Source organism: Chironomus tepperi, unplaced genomic scaffold (assembly GCF_022539635.2).
Source record: "Chironomus tepperi strain 1889 unplaced genomic scaffold, CSIRO-AGI_Ctep_v1 contig_219, whole genome shotgun sequence".
Classification (NCBI taxonomy): Eukaryota; Metazoa; Arthropoda; class Insecta; order Diptera; family Chironomidae; genus Chironomus; species Chironomus tepperi.
The window spans coordinates 2356886-2377256 of NW_027226341.1; the positions used below are offsets into that span (position 1 = coordinate 2356886).

Below are 20371 nucleotides of genomic sequence, written 5' to 3' on the forward strand. Positions count from 1 at the left end.
TGATCTCGTTTTTAAATTGAAACTTTAATTAAACTATCCTAAATAGCACAAATCTGTTGCTACTTCGCTGACTGTACTGACCAATAGTAAATGTCTCTGTCAACAGCTTCCTCCTATGAATTCTTAACCTGTCCTCATCATCTTTAACCATCTACAAAGTCAACCTCTGACAGTACCTCTGTCAATGTGCTGTATTAAAACCAAATCCGGTACAAAATCAGATTCATGCCGGACCGGACCGAATTTTTGCATGATTAATTGTTTTATTCGAGTATTTTTAATGACACATGTCATTCAATTATTCCTTTAAAATTCTGTAACCATCACCTGATACTATTTTCCATAAAATCGTTCCTACCATGCTTCACAAACAAAGGATTTAATCAATATTTCAATAAAATTGTGAATTTATCCTGACATTTTAGGTTTTCTTGTTGAAAAGTGTAACAAATTTTTTTCTGGATAAACATTGATTAACTGTCGAGTAAAATTCAGGTTAACAAAATCATATACAAAGAAGTATTAAACATGTTATATAAAATTAAAATTGACAGAAGACCTTAATTTTCCCAAGACAGTAACAACAATTCTGTTCTCAACCCTCTCAATCATAGTTCCATTGCGGATAAAATCTAATTTAGTTTCAGTCATTTTGCGTATGTATATGACATTTCAAGGATAATTTGACTTCATGTCAAAGAGTTCGACAACAAAAGGAAAATGAAATTGATAAAACCATAGTACGGAAATTATGATATACGAAAGGAGTACGACGAAATCGATTTAACAAGAAATGACAAAAATGAAAGAGAAATCACAAAACGCACTAAAATACAAGACAAGAATGGCTTGATATCATGCAACATTATAACACATTTAATAATTTGTGTAATAAGAAGAAAATCGGAAGTGCCCTTTATAACATTTTGAACTTCCCGACATTTACCAAATGCCAATTTTTATTTGCAAAACTTTTGTGTATGCAATTTATAAGTCATAATATCGATTACGCATGAATGTATGTAAATGCTGCACGTTGAAAATAAAAGTTATGAACTGCATTTTTTTAATATTCAGCAACCTTTCCTAGTGTGTATATCTACAAACAGTAAATACATGAGAAACTTTATTTTTGTTTCGAATTCCTGGTTGATGGATTTCGATAACATTTATGAATAAAAAAAAAGGAATTTTTTAGACGTAGTTTAAACACAATCTCCATAGAGAAGCCCCAACACTAAATAGACACACACTGTTCAATTTCAGGAGACATAAAGTATTGTGCATTTCTTCGTATTCTTCTTTTTAAAAAAACTTCCCAAACTTTAGTCATTCATTAATCGTTATTTAGTTCACATTGGTGCATCAATGAAATAATTGAATCCACAAGGTGAATTCTTTTATTTTTAACTCAGTGCTATTTGGAATAAAATTTCAATGATAAAGTGAATGAAAAGGTCATAAAAGTGGTGCAATTATAAGAGAAATTGTAGTGCTAAAAAATTATTGAAAAAATTAAGCAAAAAAAAAAGTTCAAAAAGCCATGTCGATGAAGACAAATTATGACGATGGAACGGGTAACAGTGAAAAGGATTGGGAAATTTTCGATGTTTTATGCCAAAATATGGATAAGGTGCGTGACATGAGCGATCAAATTAAATCCTCAAATTACTTGCAACTCTACCTACATTCATCATATTTACATTTATCAACATTGGATTGTTTGTGAAGTTGTGATTTTTAAATGAAAACTGACGCTTTAGGATGTTCGCGAAAAAATTGGGACTGACTTTTATTGATGGAAATTAATGATTTTGAATAAATTATGAAATTAGATTCAATGTAAAAGTAACAATTCAGCACAACATATTCGTATAGGCAAATGTCGTTGTTTTACGCCAAGACGGGAATTGCCCTAAGGGCAACCCAATTTTATGTCAAAAATGCGGTTCAGCGAATCGTGCATCTCACATAATGATCCAATTTACATTACCAGTGATCTCAATATCAATCTTCAACAGCATGGCATAGTGCAAAAACTAAGAAGTTTATTTTCAAAATTCTATGCTAAATAGTGAAGTTTTCGTTGATATTAGCAACAATTGAAGTTTGTTTACATCGATTAGTGCCTATAAAAAACCGAAGCATAAAAAATTCTACCTATGTATTTGGAAATAACTTCATACAACTTCAAACTTTTTCCTTCTTCCTGTTTATTGTTTTGATTATGTATTGGTGCTTCATTTTTATGTGATTATATGTATTCAATGCGAAACTATTTCCTCAATTTTTTTTTTTTGCCCCTAAAATTGAAAAAGAAAGGCAAATTCCTTCATTCATTGTTTGAATTTCACATTGATCAAGAGTGTTGAAGCTTTTTTCTTCCTTATTAAGCAATTAATCACATTTTCTCTTGAGCATTTTTCCTCGAGTAAAAATTGGCTTTTTAAGAGAAATTTAAGAAAATGCATTTACAAAAGTATTTCCCAAAACTTTGTGAATAAGTGACAGAAAAAGTTGGAAAATTGCAATTTACATGTTTAAATTGTGAAATTTATCCATAAATATTTAAGTGTACTTCAAAGTGTTCAGAATTTTTTGTGTTCAATTTTACAAGGCATTCATAAAAAAAATTAGAAAAATGCCAAAAGATCATCATCATCATCACCATCACCACAATGTAAATTGATGAATTATGCTGTCTAAGTTAGATCTTGAATTGTCAAGCTTATGAAAAAATTTGGTTAAATTATTATTGAATTATGAGTGACACAATCAAAGTCAAACCAGCCTTAACAGACAAATTGCATGCTCATGAGTATGCTCACGAAATTGAGTATCTTCAATCAAATTGATTGAGTATACTCAAGAGAACACTCAATTAAGTGGGTATGCCCATTGTCTGTCAGGACAGGTTTTACAATTTTTAACAAAAATGAAGCATTAAGTACCAAATAGCTAATTTATTAAGGAAGGAATGTGTTATAAAATTGCATGGTATTTTTTGCAAACTTCTGTGAATCTATAAATAAAAAAAAGTCCTTCCAACGAAGATATCATAAGCTACCATAACTCAAAAAAATTATTTCTATCAATAAAAACAAAAATGGCAATAAAAGAGCCAAACTTTGACCTAATTTTCCCAATACGAAAGCTTACAAACATATCCAAATGAATAAAAAATTTATCGATTTCTATTAAAAAGCTAAAATATTTATTTTCCAGGTTGAAGCACCATGTACAGTCGATCACCTCACAGGTGATCATTTATCACATTCAATTGACTTAGTAACGACATTACGCAGCGAGCTTGCTGCGTTAACCTATAAACGTGATCGATTAATGAATGAATTATCGGAAACTAAAGGTTCATTATGTGTAAAAGACAATGAATGTGAAACATTAAGAGCACAAAGTGCACGACAGTCAGCACTCATTATATCTCTGCAACAACGGCTGCAAGCAACAGAAACGCGCGAGAAAAATATCCAGGCGCGCAGCGAACATACATCTCATACTTTACAACGAGAGAAGCGTGGATTGGAGGATAAGATCAAGGATATGTGTTCCAAACAGCGAAGATTAGAAATTGATTTGGCATCAGAAGAAACTTTACGGGAACAAGCAAAACAACACCTCTCAGAACTAGTAAGAAAGTTGGCATGCTGCTTTGGTATGGATGTTAATGATAATCTAACATCTGATTGTGTTCTATCAAAAGCCAATGATATAGTCAATGAACTTCAACGTCTACGTTCAAAATTGGCAGCAACATGCGAAAGCCTTACATCATGTGAGGCGGAGCTTCATAATATGAGAAATGCAAGCAATACAGAACGATGCAATTTTTTGGCACAAATTGAATCGCTTAAAACCATAACAACAGGCCTTGAAGCCCGATGTAAGAGTACCGAACGTGACCTACAATTGACACGTGATCGATTGACAGAAACTGACATGGGTGCAGATAAGCTCAGAGGTTTGAGAGATTCCATAATTATTAAAGCTTCTTTCATGTTTTTCTATTACTTTATCCACCATATTTTAAGCATGCGGATTTAGTCATTTTAATCCCCTACTCATTATTCATTTTGGAGCATTTCCGATAGTTTATAAATGCGCCACTGAACATATTTTAAGTTTATCAATATTATTGACAATTTATGCTGTCTATAATAGATTTATTTATATTTATGATAATCAATAATAAATTTATGTTTACCAAAAAATCAAATTTAGAGGAGCTTCGTGGATTTGAATCACGATGTTGCCGCTTGCAGTCAAGTTTAGATCGCGTACAGAACGACCGTTTAGTATTTCTTAAAAATATTGGCTCGATTATAAACGTTAGTGAACCGTGTGAGTCTCTCATCAAAGATAAAGTCCGCGAAATAATGAATGAGAATCAAACGATGCATAATGTGAGTTTTTAAGCAATTCTCTCATGTGACCTTGTTACTTTATACAAAAATCCGTTAATCTCAAATGATTTTTTTTTTATTTTCTCTACTTATAGCAAAATCACAATTTACGAGAGCAATTGAGTGTTGAGACAACACGATTACGTGAAATTCAAGAGACATCACAATGTCGTATAAGAGCTGAAGAATGTCAACGTGCTACTGCCGAAGAAAAATTAGAGAAATCGTGCAATGAATTGTCTCATTTGAGAGACGAACATCTTGCATTATCAGATTATCTTGTGAGATTATCGAGAGCTTTATGTTGGAGTGATTGCATTGATCCACCTGCACATGGAAATGAAACACATGCTTTAGCAGAATCTTTGTTAGAAAGAGCTGAGCATTTAACAATTCATAAGGAACATCCAGATTTGTGTGATAAAAATTGTTACGATTTGCCAACACCACATCATCATCATCATCATATGCCGAAGATTAGACGAGAGAGGAGTTGTCATGATATACCATTAAAGGATGTGAGTAGTTATGAGGTAATGTTGGTGTTCTTTATATACGATTCTGAATTTTTAGAGCATTTTGAGAGAAAGTTTAAGAAAAAGTCCAGTTTATATCGATTCAATGAGAATTGATTAAATGACAATAGTCGAGTGTCTATCAAGTGTAATCAATTTTCAAGTTGAAACTCAAAGGTCACAACTCGGCATTCTTTGAAGTTTGATAGAAACATTTCTTTGGCATCTAGTCAGTGTCAAATATTCATCATAATCTCGTAACATTTAACAGTGTCGTCTAATTTTATCTAAGACTATATTACAATAATCAGATTTCAGTTCATCAGTGCATTTCAAAACGATTTGCTATAAATGAATAACAAGTAAAAATGTGATCACTCTTGACAGATGGAAGCGCATTTTTCCGCAATGAGCTATGTGGGGCTACTTAATTGGGAGTTATACAGGACTAAATTAACTAAGCGTCAACAGCATTGATCAAAAAAAGTTTTAATTGTAGAGTTAGACAGACTTAATGAATTAGAGGACAAAACGCGGACAAGAGCACCTCTTAAAAATATTGTTATATCAATGTTGACCTTTAAACCTTAAACCGTTTCAAATGTCTATTTCATAAAAGTTTCAATTTAATAATCACTCATACTCCTTATTCCAATTCATTTCATATATGAACCTCCTTTATTATTCATATTGTTATTACAGAGTTCCACACTTTATTCTTTACAACGAAAAGTCCGCGTTCTTCGCGAGCAAGTTCAACGACGTGACCTGCACTTAGAATTATTACGTCGTAAAATTGCCCTTCTCGAAGAAAATGCACGCGGTAAGGCCATTCTACAGACAGAACGTGATGAGGCAATTTGTCGAGCGAGAAGAAATAACAAGCAAACTGAAAGAACAACGCATCAATTGTTAGAAGTCAAGACACAACTGGCTGATGTAAAGGCACAACTTGCTGATGCAACTGATTATAAAGTAAGGCAAACAAAAAAAGAGACAAGAAAATGAAATGAAAGAAGAATGAAGTTCCATTTATGTTTATTTAACACTTCTTATATTTATTTTGTGATTACTTTGCATTATATTCTCAGATTACAGCATTAGAAAGAGCTCGAAAAATTGACGAGTTGCAAGGGAAAATTCTTTGTTTAGAAAATGAAAAGAGTAGATTGATTACACAATTGTCAGCATACAAGACGAGAGCTAGATCTGCTGTTGATTCATCGAATGATAGGAGATTGCGAGATGAAGCGATTATAACTGTAAGTTTTTTATGTCACTGACCTCCAGTCTTGCAACATGATTCATTTTGCTTTTTTACTTTTATTGCTTTTCTTGCAGAATTTACGCGAGGAACTTGCACGAGTAAAAAATGCTCTTGCAGATGCAAATCAAAAGTTAAATCAGTTGCAAACTTTCCGCTCGTCAGTCGCAAGAATGCTTCACACTCGAGAACATCCAGAATGTGAAATTCTTCAAAAGCTTCAGACGGTTTGTACAGCTCATCATGAGTTTACGATGTTATCAAAAAGATATGAAACACCAACGGGACAAGACAATGCTTGTTCAGCATATGAAGATCCAATACCAACATCATCGTCTGCACCACCATGTCGTCCAATGAGCTCTGGAAGTCCGACTCATAGACGTTATATTGACTCCGGTTTTGATCATTTTGAGGACGATTTTGAGTATAGTAAAAAATTCTAAATCAAAATTATGTTAAAGAAAGAGAAGAACGTTATTTAAACACATGAATAAAACTATTTAGATGCATAAAAATGCTTAACGGATTTTTTAAATTTGAACGAACTCAAACATTCAAAAATATTTTTGTCGTTAAATGAAACTTACAAACATGCTGTAAGCAATGAGACAAATGACATGCTATTCATTTTCTGAAATAAAAAAGGACAATTAACATCAATTAAAGACATGAAAAATTCTCTTTTAATTACTAAATAAACACTGCACATCGGCATTTTTATGGGCAATGAATGGAAGTCATATAAAAGAAGAGGTATTTTTTTAAAAAAATTGGATATGCTTTCAATTTATTTTGATTAATCTACAGATCTTAATTTTCTAATTCCATTAATAACAGCAGATGTACATAATACATATTTTTTATGAATAACATGAATATGTGTGTGCTTTTTTAACTTAACAATACAAATATGACACTTATTATTTTATGCTTCAATTAATGAATTACGATACATTTTTTGAAACGGCTTTTTCGGCCATTTGTGTATTTAACGTTTCGTGATTGTGCAATTTTGAGCGATCACAGCTTTATTCTTTAATACAAAAAACTTAAATTTTTGCTTTTTGTTACTTTACTCCAGTGTTGGTCAACCTTTTATAGTTTGCGGCACACCTTGGTTGTAGGCTTGGACCAAAACCATACACGTCAGATTGCTCATGACTTTTCCAAAAAGGCACTAGAGTGTCGCGTCACACAGGTTGACCACCACTGCTTTATCCTCTTTGACTGGTCATAAAACTGAACATTTTTGTTGCTATTTCTATTATTTTAAATGAAAATAGTTTTTGTGTTTATGCATTCTTAATGTTTGTTCACAATATTCGATCATTAATAATGTTATGATACTGATTGCGTAATTAATAAATGTGTGTATGTGTAAAAAGTTGCGCATTATAAATATATATTCCATTTTAATGCCATTTTGCAGGCTTGTCTACCCTCCTTCAGTCTGATAAATATTTCTTTTTCTCCTTCATTATTTTTTACATATATGCTGCTTTATTCATGACTATAATACTGTTGCTGTGCATCATTTTTCATTTTGTTTGATCTTGTCATTCTATCTAATCGTCAATTTACTGATTACTCTTGACAAATGCTTGCAAACTATAATATCGTGCTGTGTCTTCGACGAGAACTTGTGTCACATGAGAAAATTGACAAGGCAGGGAGATTTGTGATTTCGGCGGAAGAGGTTTGGCTTTTGGTCGTTTAATTTTTCTTTTTCTACCCGGCGCAGACAATGCAATATTCTCAGGGTCACTAATTAATCTTTCGACATTTTCCCAAAATTCCAATGCTGAGTCTTTTGTGTCGAAGCTGAATCCCATTTGCTTACTGTGATCTATATGTTTATTTATGGAAAAAATATGTTAATTAAATATTTTTTTTATTGGAATCGTTAAATAATAATAATATGCACAAACCTGTAGACAGACACATCGTGTGAAAACAGGGTCCAGTGATTTTATAATTCGACAAGTTATCAATAGTATCTTTCCATAATGCAAAACATGTTCCACGTTCAGCTAATACAAATGTTACACGCGGTGAAATGCGACTTCGTGCTGATCCCTTATCAAGCATCAATACTGGAACTCCGGTATATTTTAACTGCCAATCCCTTTGTTTTACGCCTTCATATAAATTTGCGAGTGATGTGCTTACATAAATCTATGTTTTTTTTATCGCAAGCATTGATTTTATGATGTGAATGGGAAAGAAGAAATGAAATTAGTGGATCAGTATTATTTGTTAATATTTCATTGTTACTTATTTGTTTTGTTACTTTCTTCGTGATGGATATAGTGAATGTTTTTTCTAGATCGATTTATTTCTATTCAACTATCGAGCTATAAATCGCAGCAATATGAGATTTTGAACAGTACTAAAATATAGGTTAAATGTAGATTCTACATTCATATTGCTTTCTATACTCAAGAAGCTATTTTGAATGAGTGAAATAATAGAATGCCTTAAAGCAGTAGTGAGTAACTTGCGTTCCGCGATACACTAGAGGGTCGTTAAAACCGGACACGGCGGTTTAGGTCGAGACTTTTCACGACGTTGTACCTCAAAAAATTAAAAGTTTGCCACCACTGTCTAAAGATATTTAAAATTCTTTCTAAAATAGCTATTATTCATTCAATTGATGCTTGAGATGTTCTTCAAATGTGAAGACTCAATCTCTGCTCAACTATTAACATTTAATAAAATTTCATCGTAATCAATAAAAATTAAGTAGAATTCTTTATTAGTCATATATGTATTTCCGCATGATTGGCGCCCTAATCAAAGCACAGTATTAACATTTCAATTGTTAAGATATTTAAACTATTTCCCATGCAAATTAACATGCGTGCTAATATAATTATTGTAGGTAATTGTTGCTTAATTTTCTTTATATCTATTCAAATTTCTACAAGATTAGCATATTTTCTACTACTTCTTCCGCACGCTAAACTAGGCCATTGAGATTATGGGAATCTGATGAAGCTTAACAAATAGTAATGTAAGGGATATTTATATCATTGTTGTAAGACATGCTTCGTATTCCCATCAAACTATACATGAATCTAGTAAGTGTTTCAAATACATACACAGAAGAATCTATTCATGATTTTTATCGACTAAAATGTCAAGAATTTATTGAAATTGATGATTTAAAAATAACTTTACATAGTTAAATGATGATAAATTATTAAAATTCCATCACTTGAGTGTCTTGCATATTTCCGGAGCCTTGCTCATTAATTTCAAAAATAGCCAAGCCATTCTTCGAAATTAATTGACGTGCAAACAATAAATTTATTTTTTGTTCAGCCAAAAAACATAAACAATAAATAGTCTGTGGATGATTCAGTAAATATTGCATATGTATTGATATTTTTTTGAGAAGCTTAAGCATAATGAAAACACGTGAGACTTGAAATTTTAATTTTCTCACCAGAGACTATAATAGCGCATGTTTTTTCACTTACGTAATAAATCAACAAGTTGATTTTTTCGCTAATTTTTTTATGAATAACTTGCTTTACGTTTCCGTGCTCACATTTTAATAAAGATAAAATTTAATGAGTCAAAGTCATTAAAGGTTCTTGGAAATTATATATTAGAATTTGATAAGATTCATTTTCATTTTCAAGTTTCTAATTTATATTCTTTCAAGAAATAAGAACTTAGCTTCATAATGAATCACATTGTTTGTCAAATTAAATTCCTTCCACTTGTTTAGCTTACAGTTTAGAATAACAACGTGAACAAAAATAAATCTTAAGTGATTCATGCAATTCATCATCACTAATTTAGAATGAAAAGCGATTTAATAATTCACCTTTAAGATTTTGTAAATTTTTGAGGCATTTGAATGTCAAAAGTTGAAACAGCAAATATGTAGTTTAAAGTTTATTCTGAAATAGCACCCGGACGACGCAAATTAAGAAGACTTTGATATTTGATTTGAACAGACAATTTTTACGATCTGGGTGAAAGCACCAGCAACAGAGTCAGATGGAAATCATTTTATTGTAACCCAAGCCACACAAAGGAACATGGTTGCAAAAAGTAAGTAAGTAAATGGAAGCCATTTCTTTCATACTGATGCCAAATAGAAGCGGCTTCCATTTAGTGTTAATAAAAGGCCTTTAGTGAAGCCTTAAATGTTTTGGGGCAAAGCTTTAAAAAGTCCATTACAAAGTCCTCTTCATTTGCGCCACGAGTGGGCAGTAATTTCAGATACATCTAAATATTCAGTCCACATGAAGGCAATTAAAAATTATTGCAAATAATGACTCATCTTCTATGAATTCCCTCAGCTGTAATTCATTACATTCAAGCACCAAAGCACAAATAATATGCCATAATTTGAATGCAGTTTCTAATTAATCAATATAAAAAACTCTTAATTAAAATCTACTGACATAAACAAACATTAATTACGAAGCATGAAAAATTCCCTTAAAAATACAAATTTTTTTCTCAATTAAACGTTCCATCACGACAAATAAGTACTCAATGTCAAGTGCACATTTAATTTTAAAATGTATATTTATATTTTACCTCAGTTCCCAAAGCGTTAAATGCACTTTCAATTTGTTGTCGTTCGCAATCAGAGAAATCTGATGTCGTTTCCAAATTCAAACGTAAATCAGATAGATCGAGTGCTTCAGAATTTTCTGATACATCACTTGATGGTGAGCTGTGATCGCTCATTGAATTTAGTCGCTGTCTCTGTTGAGCCATGCTTAATTATAATACAAAGGTTGAAGGTTGCAAGATGAATCTGAAAAGATCGAATAAATAATAAAGAAAATAAGAAGATAAGTAAGATTTATAAATTTGAATCAATTTCCTGTTAATCAGCATAATGAGATTTAATTAAAATTATAAATAGTATTGTAGAATTAATTGAACAGAAATATGAGTGAGCATTTATTAACCTTGGGTTAACTGTGCTTCTCATATTGTCATATAAATAAAATCATTATTTATCGTATTTATAATAAATTAAAGAGTGTGCAAAAAAGGTCATATGAGAGGTTGGCAAAATAGCGCAAATAATAAAAAGAGTCATTAAAGAAGATGAGGAGATTTGTGCAAAAAATAGAAGTGAGAAAGAAAGTTTCATCGAAGGTGAAAATTGAACAAATTGTGATTGGACTTTTTTTGTCTCAATCAATATCTAATGGAATTTTTTGTGATGATACAAACGGCAGTAGGCATAAATAATAATATCACAGCAGTTCATTGTGTCTAGCATTTGACACTTTAATAGGAAAATATATTCACATTTAAAAAATGTTTATATTTTTACAGGAAATTGAAATCGAAATGTTTTCACAATCTTAACACATAAAATAAAACACCTTGCGTTGAGGCTTTTCCTCAATCACATAACTATACCCAAACCTAAACTAAATAACATCATCACTAACAATATTTGTCGTTTGTTGATGCATGTAACACATCTAACGACCGCTCAAATCAATTTGCAATGTAAATTTGTATTTCGTTTCGGGGAATCGTCTTATGAGTCATTTTCGTATTTTAAAAACGTGAACATAAGCGTTGAAATAATGAAAATAAATAAAACTGTGTTTATAAAAGCTTACAAGGTGAGTTAGAGGCAAGTTGGAGGAAAACTGTTAAAATGATATGATAAAATGACTTTATAATGAAAATTGATATGAGGTCAAGTAAGTTAACTGGGCACTAGCCCAGGGGTGTAACTAAGAGGTGTGAACCTCAAAAGTTCAGGGGGTTTGGGAATTTTGCCTCGAAAATACCTAGAAAATTGAAAATTTTTTTGAAAAAGAAGGAAGGAGAGCTGACCCAAAAACTTGGCTAAGAGTCCAACTAACAGTATAGAGGCCCTCTATACCCTACTCTTCTCTAGCAGTTAAAAACCATCTGTTGATAACCCATATGACTTTCATATTTTAATTTGCTGTAAAGTAATAAAATTAGGCATGATAATTATTATGATGATAATTTAATGACTGAAATCGAAAACTTAATTCGCTAATAGCAAACGTGATATCATTGAGGCGTGAAAGAAGCTATAAGCGAAATGTTTTCAAAATTAAGCTATTGTTTAAAATTCTAATTTGCTAAAATACATTTCAACAACAATGTATAAACATGTGTCTTTGCCATTATGAGCTTCTCCATTCTATGGAGTAATTATCGATTTTCCATGACGATTTATACCTCACGAGTTTTCTATTAAAGCTTTCTTTCCTTAAAAACAAATTTCTTAAAGCACTATGCATAACACAAATCATATTGGCTTACTGTTTAATGACTGAAAAAATTATGATTTAAAGATTTACAACATTGCATAAAACAACTTTCGTTTGTTGTAAAGACTCCATCATATTGTGATTACTGCTGTGATGATAAACAATTTTGAGATTTGTTTGCGGCTAAACAATTAAAAAAATCTATAAAAATTCAAATTTATAGAACTTAAATCATTTATTTAAAGCTCATAAAATGGCAGTTAACATGGATATGCTTTGTTCTTAAACATTCGGAAATCTTTATGCTGAACATAATTTTTGTAATTTATGCGACAAATTTTATAATCTGCCTTATGAATAAAATACTGCGAAATACATGAAAATTGTTTATTCAACATCCAACAACTGACCGATGAATATACATGCCTTATGGCATTTAAATTTTAAAATGTCTCATAAATTTGCAATCATGAAATTTTTTAAATGCAAGAATCGGCTGATTAAAGTGAATTTTGCCGAAATAATTTAATATGAGTACTCAGTTACTTAGTCATGCAATAAGTGACATAATTGTTGAACACCTCTCAAAACATTTGTGTTATTTAAATAGCTAAAAATGCCGTGTCATATGAGCTTGTTATTAATATAATTTCTACTCTCTCATTCTCTTCATGTGACTTTTTATCATAAAATTATGAGTACACATTAGCTCATAACAAGTTAGTAAATGCATAATAACATTCATAATCTTAATTAAAAGTTAATTTACACTTGCGTACTATACAATATCATCATTCATATTTAATAACGATGATGTTGATTAAATTTAGATGTGGAGTAAATTGATGAATTTGCAAGATTAACAATTATGCTCTTTTGTGACTAATATTAATGATATATGTTGCTATACGCATTTAAGTAGTCAAGGTAGCATGAAAAAGAAGAAGATTATAAGAAAGGCGCATTAGTACATGGTCACATGTGTTGCGTAATAATATTATTTTATTATCGATCGTCTCGCAGGCCAAGAAAGGTCCCGAGAGGAAATTCAAATTAAATTTAGTACTACAGCATGCATAGCCATGCTAAACTGGTTATTACTTTATTATAGTATGTTGAGCCTTCACCTATGCTCATCAATTATCACAATACAATATATTCAATGAGACGATTTCAAAAAATTGCTTGTACACGAAGTTTTGCGTCATGTATGCACAATTTTCATGTACGCGTAAGTTAAAAATTAAGTACTTGATTAACAATGAAGTCAGTATAATACATGAACAGAAAGAGGGTCTCAAGCAATTTTCATATAAACTTAACGAAACACAAGAACTAATTGAAACACAATGAAACAAGTTCACATTTCAAAATAAGCAAAAAGACCGTCTGACTCAAAGTGAGAATCATAACGTGAGAGAATTCCATTCTGAATAAACAAAAAAAGAAAGAGGCAAGCAATTTTGTTGTTGTGAGCTTCATGTTTGAACCAAGAAGATGCAAATAAATTTAAATCAAAAGAATATGCAAATTTTAGAGTCAAAACAGCGATGAAGAGAGATGCATAATAAATGACCGCTTCATTTTCTAAGCTTTCTTTGTCTTGATTCAATGCAGTATTCTGCACTCATTTCTGTCTGAGTTTATTCATGACTTATCAGAACCTAATTTATAATTTCCATATGAAAATGAACTTTGTCAATAGATTAAAATATGGAAAATTTATTTTTCGCTTTATTATTAACACATTTATTTAATTTAATTAGCAAATAATATTTACAAGCAGTTCAGCAGATACACGAAACAAAGAAGATCGTAAGCACCTAGAGCAGTAGTGGACAACCCTTTATTTTTCGCGGTACACCTTGGTTGCAAGCTTGAACAAAACCTCACATGGCTCATAGTATTTTCCAAAAATTCACGAGTGTGCCGAGGCTCACAGATTGTCCACCTCTGACCTAGAGTATATTAAAGATGGAAATTCCTATACACATGTATCACAAACAAGTAAATTCTCTTATTTTTTATCAATTTACATTAATTGACGCTTTTAATATTTTTCTCAGTCTTTTTCTTTCTTGGCATTCTTCTTTGAACTTTGATTTAAAGAATAATAATAATAAATAGAAACAGACATGAGTTCCTACATTTATATAAGTATGATTTTGATAAATGAGATGGTAGATGAAAATTGAAGTCAATGTGTGAAATAAAATATGATCATATTTAATTAAAACTCCTCCCTTTTGTAGTTGGGAATGTATATCAAGATCTATATGAGTATCAAAAGTCTTATGGAAATGAAACTTAAAGTCTTTATCTTAAAATTATGGAAAAAATCATTATTAATGTATTGTTGGGTCAAGTCGATACATTTTGAGGTGGTACTACAAAAATGTATAAATTATGATTTTAAAATCCACAAAATATTAGATCATCACATGCAATAATTGATTCTTTTTGCACAGAATCCAAAGATAGATGTAATAGGCTGGACATGTTATTAGAAGACCTAATAAATGAGCTGTCGATAGAGACAGTATTGCACTTGGTATTGGAAATTGGTAGACAGAATCCAACGATAGAGCCATCTATCTTGGAGGGAAGCCATGGATCACTATTGATCTGTACGACCAGCGAAGTAAGTAAGTCAGTAAATTCTTACAGAAACAAAGAACTGAAATCGAAATTTGTTGATTTTCTTTAGAAAGATGTTTGTGCATTTTTGCCAATTCAGCATGATAAGCATTATAGAAATTAAAAATTATTTCAAAAAACGTGCCCAATTAAAACTCATTAGTACGTGCTTGAAAGCGTCAAAACATTACGTAGATTGTCAACAAACTCATGCAATGATAGCAGTTTTTTACGTAAACAGTTTCCTTTACCTTGTAACTTTTAATTACTGAAAATTTCTCTCAAGCAATTCAAATGTAAGTAAAACTTGTAATTGTTAATGTGATAATTCTCATACTATGACGAAATTTATTAGCTAGAATTGCTGTTAGTTTTGAATATTACACGTGTTGTATCTTATAAGAAATAATTTTTTTACAGCAATCACGTGCTTTGGTTTTTCGAAATTAAAATCACGACCAGGACTTAAATATAAAATTTATCGTTCGCTGTTTGGAACACTTGATTAATGACTTGACCAATGACATCAAAATATATATAATATATGATAAGGAAGAGAAAGATTTAAAGTATTATTTTGCATGTAAATATATTATTCACAAACATAAACCAGATTCATTATGAGGTCAACGAATTAAATGTATTTATCTGCTGCCACATGAAATTTATTATTTCTTCTGTTTTATTTCAACTTTTCGCACATTTAAACTCAATCATGATTGAAAGATCTCGAGAGTATTTTTTGGGAAGTAGAAAATCGTGTTGTGACTTTTTTCTTCATCTCTTCTAATAACATGCCGTCAAATATTGCTTATATACTTTCTTGCAAAACAGGCTTATGCTTCTCATGTGTGCTTACTTTGTGTGCTTATGTAGACTTTATCAATCTTTAAAGACTGCCGTAAATTGCGAGAGTGAAAAAATTAATTGAAATTGACTAATTAGTGGAAGTAATGCCTTATTGACTTGAGCATGTATATATACAAGATATGTGGCTATTGATGTGAACTGTAGAAGCGAAAAATGTATAAAAACATCAACTTTGTAATTTAAGATTTGCAGACTAATGCACACAGAACATAAAATCTCATTTCCTTATTTCTCTACATTGACAGCATTCGTCTACTTCCTAAAGACGCGATGATATTAAAATGTTTAGACATCATTGAACTGAAATTGTGTTATGATTACCAATTCTAAAACGTTCAATTATAACATGTTTTTCATTAAATTTTGCACATTATTCCATCTCATATAAACACATTACGTAAGTCACGTGGTCTGTTTATTCTCACTGTCATCTATTAAGTTTCTATTTTTGTTCAATATTCCGATTATTTCAATTAAATTTAATATTATTTCAAAATCTTAGAGCCTAAAAAATGATACTTTTAAGCAGGTCCGTAGTTTAAATTTTTCTTTAAGTCACGTAATAATTCGAGTTAATTTAAAACTGATCAAGTTAATCTGAAAAATTATCCAAATTGATCATTAAATTAATAATCTTCTTTCCAAACTGAAATTGATTAATAAAATGTTAAGACACGACTTAAAAAACTTTCAACTAGAAAAATAAATTTTCAGTAAAATGGTCTTATGACATCTAAAAGATTTATTGAGTATAAGGAAAAAAGCACCAAAGTTATGCTAGGTATTGTTAAAATTTCATAATTACCACTTTCGCTATTTTGCATAAAATTAAAATAACCATAAAAGAAGTAAATTTTTTTGAAGGGCGAATTTCCTGTGTGTGCATGAGCACTTCCATAAAAGTGTTTAGCATTTTTTATAGGAATTTAGTTCCCATGGAATAAGTGTGAAAAAATAATAACAAAAAAATGAAAATAAATAAACATCTGTTTGTGCATAAGAAGTTGAAGAAGAAGAAGAATGAGACATAAAAAAACATAGATCGGATGTACTTTTGAAGGATCCTCTCACTTTTTTATGTCTATATGCATTTTGAATTATCCTTGTTCCATATGTTGAACACACGCATCCGATACGCGTTTATGAGCTGATATATATGAATATGAAAATTATAGACCCTTATATCCGGTTAAAAAATGAATTCTCGAATGTGTTATTCTGCACTTGCATTAAGACACATCGATACCGCAGGAAAACATATATAATTAATGAAAAAAATAGCATGGTGCAGTAAGATGTAGAGACAAAAAGTCTACCGTTCATTAAAATGAGTTTAACAAGTGACTCAAGCTTTAATTAATCGCTTTCCGAGATTACGCGACCAATCCAATTTGTGACTCATTTTGTAAACCGATCTTTGACGCTTTTATGCTATATTAATGACGATGATGATGAAACCTGCTCTTTGGTTTTTCATCAACAACGGTTTTCTTCAAATATTTATGTATATACAACACATTAGCCATAAATTTTTATAATAAAAAGATATTTCTTTTGTCTGCTTTGTTTCATATTTTTTTGATGACGCAGTCTTCGGTTTAGGTGTGATAAACTTGATGATATTTCTTTTTTTGCATAAAATTTGGTTTAGTCTGAAACTTAGTAAAGGTCATATACTAATGACGTTCTTCTGTGAATTTGATTTTGAAATTATCGTACACAAGGCATAAATGGGACCGGATTTTAAATAATCAAAAAAGCGTGCAAAGACTTGAAACTTTCTTCATTGGACTTCAAATTAGGAGGGTTCTTAGAATCATATTTGGACCCAAGAGAGAAGAAGATCAGTGTAATTGTAGGAACCATTCAGAATTGTATCAATTTTAAGACTAACCAAAGAAAACAGGTTTTAAAAGGTTGCACATGCTATTAGAAGACCTGCAGAAGATATATTAAGGCATGGCTCGAACTTGACTCGGATTTTGCATTGAAAAGTTGAATTAAGTAGATCGACTCCACATAAAAATCGAGCCAACTTCTAACTCTGCATTAAGATAACATTAGTTCCTTCAAAATTTCAACATTTCAAATATCGTTGCTATCCAAAAGCTGTATTCTTCATTCATTTCTTGTTCTGTCTATCCTCAAAAGTATAAAATATTCAAAACTCTGATGCCGTCATTTTTGAACTTCATCTCTACACTCTGACTTTTATTATCATCGATTATAGAAAAAGAGACGAGACGAGAAGAGACGAGAAATAAAAATGAACAACTTTCATCTTCATCTACTGGTCAGTGTGCATTATAAAAGAGTCTTCCTTATTTATATTAAAAAAATGTCAATATTTCTTCTTTTCTTACATGTATCGTGTTTAAAATTTGTAATAAAACAACAATATTGCTGGAAAATTATGTGCAAGAAGATGAAGATCGAGAAATTTTAATTTCAATTTATTTCGATGTTGTATTGAGAGTTCAACAATCTGAAATGCATTTTACCACTTGACAATCTGCAAAATATCGAGTCTTACATATAACTTAAAGATATGAAAAAAAATTATGTATGGTCAAAGGAAAGTAAAATTAATTCTCCATTCTCTGTGAATCATGTGCGATTCCGACTCTTTCCTTACTTCTCATTTCTGATAATTTTTTTAAAAAATGATTTTTTTGGGGTAAATGCCTTACAGAAATAACTCATTTATGGCTGTCTCTTCTCCATCCTTTTTCTTTCTCTTCTCATTTTTATGTATGCAGCAGCATCATTGTGCAGCCCATACACATATTTTTTTGATGAAAATTTTCAGCGTGCATACATGAAATAAAATATTCGCGCAGATGCCCCGAAACCTGTTTTTTATGCCTGAATGAATTGAACTATGTGAGTTCTGCTGTGGACTATAGGTATGAAATCATTCGCTGTTTCATGCATTGTGTAAATCGATTCTTATTCTTAAAACATTTTTCTTTCCTCGTCTTACATTGTTCAATTTTCAGTTATATTCTCTCATGACTTAATGTATAAAAAGATTTATCTATTCTTTCAACTATATGCTAATTTTGAATGCGATTAAATAAATAGAAGTCTTTAATATCTGACTTCTTTTTGTCTGGTCATTAACTTACCTTTTGAACCTGATGACTATGTTTCAACTTTGAATTAATTGACCTTTTCTTAGTTCTGTCTTTTTCTTGATTTTTTTAGCACTTTTTAAGATTTCTTTTGTTGTTGGTCATTAAATGTATGAGTTTATCTTATTTCTCGATATTCCTTGCTTTGTTTTAACTTAAATCTTTAATCTTTCCATTTATATTGCTTTGTGCTTTATACATAAGATTTTTTTAACTTTCAATTTTCTCCAAAAAAAAACCAAATTAAATAAATTGAGACATTTAAATTGTCTTTTTTTATTTCTCCTCTTTCCTCATGTAATTCAACTTAATTATCATCAACACACAAATCACTTTGTTCAACTCTCTCGATTTATGTCTTTTTCAGTCGACTTCAACTACAGAAATGACTGTATGTTTGGAAATGACGATAGCCGGCTTGATTTAATGTTTTAAAAACATTGTGAAACATTGGAAAACATTGATGTTTTGATGCATTGTTGTTACTCCTCAATGCTTCATCTACAACAAAAGAAATATTTCTTCTTCATCTAAATTAATTAATTGAATTAGTTAATTTATGTTATGACGACTTTATGAATTGCTGGATTAAAACTTGTTTACCCATTTAATGTTTTTAATTTTTTTTATCAAATTTAGATTACTTGCAAGTGTTTGAGCAAAGTCGAATGTGCTGCATTTTGTCGATTGATTGGAATTTATAGCTTAATAAATAGTTTCGAAATAATAAATTTATTTGGCTGAGTGGACAATGTACTGCATTTTAATATTTATTTTTTTTCTTCTTCTTTTATTCATGGCCATGACGAATCTAATTATAAGTAACAATGAGTCCAACACATACCAAATAAAATTTATGATGTACAATTATTTCATATTTTTATCTCTCTCTCGTATTATACCCATTGTGGTCAATAAACCTTTTACAAACATAAATATATGCTTGTATCATGAAAAATAACACGAGACATAAGCAGTGTCTGGAGATGACGATGACAAAATTGAACTGAAAGGAATAATATTTTCAATTGCATAATAGTGATGAGATGTGATATATTTGTAGAAAAGTCACGTTTTCTGTGATTTGCAAAAATGAATCTTCTTCTTCTTCATCACCTCCTCTTTATATTCTTTTGTGCAATTGTTGTAAAAACTAGGCCGCTTTATGTGCACATGATATCATGCAAATTATAACAAAAACAACGCAAAATTTTACACGAAAAAATTCATTTTTAATTCATTACAAAAATTTCACACACAAAAATATTATGCATATAAAGCAGCT

At 30.6% G+C, this 20371-nt stretch overlaps 2 protein-coding genes across 2 annotated transcripts; one reads left to right on the forward strand and one right to left on the reverse strand.

Annotated features, from left to right (window-relative positions):
* The first annotated feature begins 1159 nt into the window (after window positions 1-1159).
* On the forward strand, window positions 1160-6681 carry LOC139090784 (coiled-coil domain-containing protein 170). The gene is made up of 7 exons (XM_070640607.1): window positions 1160-1633; window positions 3226-3979; window positions 4240-4421; window positions 4517-4939; window positions 5639-5911; window positions 6028-6198; window positions 6278-6681. The coding sequence occupies exons 1-7, from the start codon at window positions 1544-1546 to the stop codon at window positions 6644-6646; spliced, it is 2262 nt and encodes a 753-aa protein (XP_070496708.1). The 5' UTR covers window positions 1160-1543; the 3' UTR covers window positions 6647-6681.
* A 278-nt stretch (window positions 6682-6959) lies between these two features.
* LOC139090613 (uncharacterized) lies at window positions 6960-19453 on the reverse strand. Its single transcript, XM_070640391.1, has 4 exons — window positions 19081-19453; window positions 10764-10986; window positions 8132-8378; window positions 6960-8049 (listed from the first exon to the last, which is right to left on the reverse strand). The coding sequence occupies exons 2-4, from the start codon at window positions 10944-10946 to the stop codon at window positions 7781-7783; spliced, it is 699 nt and encodes a 232-aa protein (XP_070496492.1). The 5' UTR covers window positions 10947-10986; window positions 19081-19453; the 3' UTR covers window positions 6960-7780.
* Window positions 19454-20371: the final 918 nt, after the last annotated feature.

What these genes read in the sequence shown, in the direction of transcription:
- LOC139090613 (XM_070640391.1), bottom strand. Translation starts at nt 10,946, where the DNA reads ATGGCTCAACAGAGACAGCGACTAAATTCAATGAGCGATCACAGCTCA. An exon ending in TTAACGCTTTGGGAACTGAG is followed by an intron (nt 8,379 to 10,763) that starts GTAAAATATAAA and finishes AAAAAAACATAG; the next exon opens with ATTTATGTAAGCACATCACT. An exon ending in CACGATGTGTCTGTCTACAG is followed by an intron (nt 8,050 to 8,131) that starts GTTTGTGCATAT and finishes ATAAACATATAG; the next exon opens with ATCACAGTAAGCAAATGGGA.
- LOC139090784 (XM_070640607.1), top strand. Translation starts at nt 1,544, where the DNA reads ATGTCGATGAAGACAAATTATGACGATGGAACGGGTAACAGTGAAAAG. An exon ending in TATGCCAAAATATGGATAAG is followed by an intron (nt 1,634 to 3,225) that starts GTGCGTGACATG and finishes TTTATTTTCCAG; the next exon opens with GTTGAAGCACCATGTACAGT. An exon ending in CTGATGCAACTGATTATAAA is followed by an intron (nt 5,912 to 6,027) that starts GTAAGGCAAACA and finishes TTATATTCTCAG; the next exon opens with ATTACAGCATTAGAAAGAGC.